Source organism: Saccostrea cucullata, unplaced genomic scaffold (genome assembly GCF_032062105.1).
Source record: "Saccostrea cucullata isolate Sc308-1 unplaced genomic scaffold, CSIRO_AGI_Scuc_v1 ctg15269, whole genome shotgun sequence".
NCBI classification, from domain to species: domain Eukaryota; kingdom Metazoa; phylum Mollusca; class Bivalvia; order Ostreida; family Ostreidae; genus Saccostrea; species Saccostrea cuccullata.
In genome coordinates, this window is record NW_026941124.1 from 7,185 (window position 1) to 12,919 (window position 5,735).

At 33.3% G+C, this 5,735-nt stretch overlaps 1 protein-coding gene across 1 annotated transcript; it reads left to right on the forward strand.

Moving 5' to 3' along the window:
* Nucleotides 1-261: 261 nt before the first annotated feature.
* On the forward strand, nt 262-1,721 carry LOC134257233 (telomerase protein component 1-like). The gene is made up of 3 exons (XM_062739875.1): nt 262-424; nt 1,120-1,205; nt 1,560-1,721. The coding sequence occupies exons 1-3, from the start codon at nt 325-327 to the stop codon at nt 1,719-1,721; spliced, it is 348 nt and encodes a 115-aa protein (XP_062595859.1). The 5' UTR covers nt 262-324.
* Nucleotides 1,722-5,735: the final 4,014 nt, after the last annotated feature.

Genomic DNA, 5,735 nt, shown 5'->3' on the forward strand with positions numbered 1-5,735 from the left:
CCAATTTTTTTTTAAGTTTTGCGAAATTTTTATTTTTACTTAATAAAAAGCTTTAAACAAAACGTTTACCTGAAAATCTCCACTCGGATTTCCTCGGATGACTCGTACCTCGCACATAATGAATGGAGCGTAGCGGAGTCAGCCGAGGATTGCCGATTGGAAAATCTCTTAAGAGAAAGAAACATACCCAAGGCGTTCCGAATGTTGTTTGCGATTACAACCCGAATGGCTTTATTGACATTAGTAACGATGTCCGAACATCGAAAGTGATAGGCATGACCCGATGACTGACCCATTGCTTGTTTACTGAAGACAGAGGCAGGCATGGAGGCCTTAAATCGGCAGGTCCTGGAGGGGCGCCTGAATAACCTCCCTCCAGAGGAAAAAACAGACGTGGTAGTGTTTGTTAGCTCAACTTTTACAGGTGCGTGCATAATAATTAAGGCCTAGATATTCGCATGCAGCTTTTTACCGATGAGTTTTTTTTTTAATTTAAATAAATTTAGAAGATATATAGCGATTTTGCTGATATTTTGATACCATTGAATTTTTTTAGTTTGCTTTTTAGTTAGTTGTTAGTTTTTTTTTTTTTTTTTTTGTTCTGCTTTATTCATGTCCCTTCATATTAAATGTAATTATATTTACAATATATTCAATTGCAATTTAAAAGTATTAACTACATGTAATTACAGTGACCTCGCACGTTTTAACTTGCGCATATCCTAAATCAATCTTAAATAAAAGAAATCAATTTGACAATGTACAACATTTGACTTATTGTAATTTTTATTTACTGAATTTATCAGAATAAATTTCAGAAATAAATAAAAGCTCAAAACTCGCAAATAAATCAGGTTAATGCATTTCTTTGCCTGTCCCAAATTGTGCATCTATATAATTCAGTTTAAATTAATTATCACATATTTAATTTTAATTAATTCATAAAAAATTTCTTTACATGAAATGAATTCAAAACATTTAATATCTATAATTCATTACATTGTAAAAAACCATGAGCATACATGTACATTTTTTAATTTATGCATACGTAGTCTTCTTTCTGCACAAATTTTACGATATAAAAGAAATGTGCATTGAATCCTTTTATTTTATTTTTAGATATGTCCATAGAAAGAAACTATATAATGAACCAAGTGACCTCTGAACTCAATCAGTATTGTTTGAAGAGAAAACTGGCCTTTCGGGTAATTGAATTTCATACACAATATTTCTTTTCTTTACATTTAGTTTTTTAATTAGACAGTACAGATTTTACTGAATTACGGCGTATTCAAGCTTATCTTACGAACTAGTCGATCGCGCTGAGATTTTTCCGGTAGTAGGCAATATAAGATACCTGAGAATTTATCATGTTAAATTTTCCAACGGCAATCCACTGGTTTCCTACTTAAAATAATTAAGGAATTATATGCCAGTTTGACAACCTGATTTGTATTTTTTAATATCTGGACATGAGGCGTGTGTGTGAGGGTGTGTGATGTGTGTGTGGGAAGGGGGGGATACCACACTGAATTTGATGACGTTATTTGTATTTTTAGTTTCTGGACATGAGGTGGGGGGTCAGGGACGAGGCGTCGGTTGACCACACTACGGAGGAGATTGTTCTGGACGCTGTCCGCACGGCGAGAGAGGACTCCAAAGGACCCTTCTTCCTGGTCAGTAGATTAAATAACACTCACAAAACTAAAGCAACAATATAAAATACAAAATTTTAAAATAAAAATAATACAAGGCCCACTTCTTCCAGGTCAGTGAACTTTATTATACTCATAAAAAAAACAAGACTCTCTTCTTTTTGGTCAGATAATTAAATTATACATGAACTCAAAAAAAAAGACATTCTTCTTCCTGGTCAATTAATCAAAAAATAAATAAATAAATAAAACTCACATCAGTAAAACAATATCATCTCCTTTCTGCACAGTTAATAAAAAGATACAATTTTTAAAACATAAAACAAAATCATCTTCTTTCTGGCCAGATAATTAAAAATTACTCACAAAATACGTAAACAGCAATATAAATTATAACAATACTCGCAGCACTTAATTTCTATCTGGTCAACTGTTGAAGTTATTAATTTGCACAAAATAAAACAAGGTCGTTTTCCTTTCTGGTTTGTTGATAAAAACATAATTATGCCGATAATTTGAATAATAGTAATGTTGATAATAGTAGTATATGTTGCACAAAGTACTGCACATTACAAAAGATAAACAAGTTTGTAGTTGGAGAATGACAATAAAAGGTCATAAGTTTTCTTCAGAAATAAAGGTGATTTTATTCTTACTAAAAATTAATTCTTTTTTAATTTGAATACTGTATTTTATTTTTTTTAAAGGTGCTATGAAGGTAAAAAAAAAAAAAGCTTTAAACACAGGTGTCAAGTGCAGCAGAGCGTAACTAATCCCTATCGATCGTCTCCTGATGGTGAAATTCACGAGATAATCATGCTATACAAATCATTTGTTTTGACAAGAGTTGCAATTAGAGCTTCTACACGGAATCAAAATCTAACAGGTGTGAAAATACTGATAGACCTGTATTAGCTAAGTTACATACTCTCACTGTAAATTTTCAAAGTAATGATGAATTAATATTGTAAATTACAAAATGAAGCTTTAACCTTGAATTTCTTTAAGTTTAGATATAGAAAAACTATTAATTGTGATTTAATTCTTTTAAATTTTCAATGGTCGATCTTGAAAAATAAGTACAAATTGATCTTACAGGACAATTATATTTTTTCCATTAACACAAAGAGAGTTATATATACGTATCTAAAGGTAATTTGTCTAATTTCTATAATAGGTGAATTTTTTTATCCGGCACATAATTACACAAGCGACTGTGTAAGCAATGTGACATATTGGGGTATTAATAATGGATCTAAAATGTCCTACACTCATTTTAAATAATAAACATTGATTGTCATTTATCAAATTGATATACCACTAAATTTTACAACCTAATTACAACCCCATGTTGATTCCTACGGAGCCTACTGATGCGAAAATTTATTGCAGTGACATTAATTCCATTTTTCCATTCTGATTTTTTCTCTATAGATTAAGGTACGATTACAAGAACATGTAAACAAATGTGTGAAGAAGCATACTGGTACGTATCTAGAATGAATTGAGAGAGAGAGAGAGAGAGAGAGAGCAATTATACTACGAAACAGGATAAAATTAAAGCCAAAAATATTCAATTTGAAAAAATTTAAACACGGATGATTTAAAAATTAATCGGAAGGGGCGGAAGAGGCGTGAAAAATCCAGAGATTTTGTCTCCCGTCGGAATAATCACGTATTTATGTTATGAGATATCTGCATGTAATTACCATAGATATAGAGAAAATTCGAATTAAGAAAAAAAACACGATCGTATTTTGAAGTAAATAAGCCAAGTAGTACTCCAACACGGATTAAATTATGGAGATTTATTGACAGTTGGAGCATGTTATATGGAAAATTTAAATGGTTTGGATTTTTGTTGCAAAAAACGAGTGAAAATACGTACCAGGTGTGCTTTGCATGTATTGCACGTGTATAAATAATATTATCTTTTTTTACTGGCCAACGGGGCGACCCTCTTGCAGAAAACCACTAGCCCGACCCCCGGGTATCGGTCGATTTTCATTGCAGACCTCTGATTAAAAAAAGAACTATCAGTGCATTCATTATATTTTTTTTCACAAAAGCCCGTTTTCAATCGGTATGTGTTTATGTGGACTACAAGTGTCCTTTCCTTGACTTTAAATAAATTCTACAACTGCATAATGTACGTATGAATCATATCAAACAACTTACAAAGCTTTTTTTCAATGTGGTGCAACAAAATAGTAAGACTTACTGCATTTGCTTTTTGTGTTTCCGAATTTCCTCACTGCTAATCCAAACACAGCTACTTCCGCATTCTGCGCATGCGCAGTTAGTTTTAAATATATGCGCATGCTCAGGTATTCGGAACTCCTCGATTCAATTACCGAACTCCTCTAAACAGCAGATTTCTGAATGTCTGAGCGTTTTGGGCTAAGGACATGTCCAAAATTTGGACAAAGTCTTTGTGAGGTTAAATCTAATTTTAGGTTTTTCGACCTCATAGAGTAATTTTGAACGTAATTAGACCTCTTCATTATGGGGTTAACCCCACAGTACCCAAAAAACCCCACACTGCTGGAAAATACGTTAATTTTACCCCACAATGTACCTCTCGTAAGAACAGACAGACAGACGGACAGACGATGGACGACGGACACCAAGGGGTGATCAGAAAAGCTTGGCTGGACTTTCAGCTGAGGTGAGCTAAAAACAGGACATTGTATTTCTTTCCATTTAAAAATTTATACAAAAATGTTTCACTCGATTGATTGATTGATTGTATACTGTTTTATGTCCCGCTCCAGAATATTTCACTGATATGGAGACGACACCATTGCCGGTGAAGGGCTGCAAATTTTAAGCACGCCTATGCGCACTGGATACTGAGCAGGGAGGGATTTTTATCACATGCCACACCTGCTGACGCGGGGCCTGCGTTATCCGTCTCATCCGAAGGACTGCCCGATTTTAGTCGCCTTTTCTGTCACAAAGCAGATGAGACCAACATTCTAACCCGGATCCCACGGGGTTGTTTCACTTGAAATGTTACTCTTAAATTGGAAGTAGAGATCACAGATCATTTAGATGAGACAGGACAGCTGTGTTTAAACAGCTAATGTCAACATCTGACATTATGGACGAGACTACCATAAAAATTCTTAGATTCTCATCCGAATCTGTGGGTTTTTTTTTTTTTTTTTTTTTTTTTTTTTTTACAGAATTTTTATAGACCTGTAGTCAATTGGTTTAGATTTTTTCTGTTATGCCAGAATAAAAATCAAAATAAAGGTCTTTTTTTTTTAATCATATCATTTTTCGGATAAAGTGATTCCTATATTTCCATTTTTCCATATAATCAATAGAGCCTACCCCCCCCCCCCCCCCCAAAACAGAACCTGAACCTGGCCCTAAAAATTTAAAAATTTGGTAGAGGCAACCCTTTCTCATCTTTTATTTTCAAATTTACAAATAAATGAATAAATTTATATAATTCGCATTATTTATTTATTTATTTATCTTTTTTTTTATCTATTCAATCTTAAATCAGTCTATTTGTAGAGTTTTTCCCCGTAGAAAATAAATGAATAAAATAGATTAATATTTTATTTATAGATTTTAATCTATTTCTTAGACATTTATTTTATTAATGCATTAACATATCATTCCTTTCAATTATTTTTTATTTATTTAAATTCTTTGGAAAAAAATCCCCTATAAATTTACATGTATTCCTAAATGTTTAAATCTGTTTCTTTTACAAAGACAGTTATTACGCTAAAAAGTTTCAAAGAAGATAACACGAAAACGTTTTTAAATATAGATATAAAAGGTTCAAAAAGTACAATGTAAATGCCGTCTAGCATCACAAATGCAATAATTTTGTAATCTATTTTTAAATGCAACAAAAATATATTCTAAACTCCTTTTCTTTGGGCCCAAAAAAAATGTCAGGGGACGACGGGGTAGACAGGGGGCGCAGGGACAACGACGGGGACGACAAGGACAACGACAGGGGGGCGGGACAACGACAGGGTGAAGGGACTACAGGGAGATAGGGAATGTCAGTGGACGACAGGGAGTAGACCCGGGGAAGGGAGGGACAACGACGGG

Coding starts and splice junctions, on each gene's coding strand:
- LOC134257233 (XM_062739875.1), top strand. CDS start 325: ATGGAGGCCTTAAATCGGCAGGTCCTGGAGGGGCGCCTGAATAACCTC. Junction 425..1,119: donor TGTTAGCTCAACTTTTACAG/GTGCGTGCATAA, acceptor TTTTATTTTTAG/ATATGTCCATAGAAAGAAAC. Junction 1,206..1,559: donor AGAGAAAACTGGCCTTTCGG/GTAATTGAATTT, acceptor TTGTATTTTTAG/TTTCTGGACATGAGGTGGGG.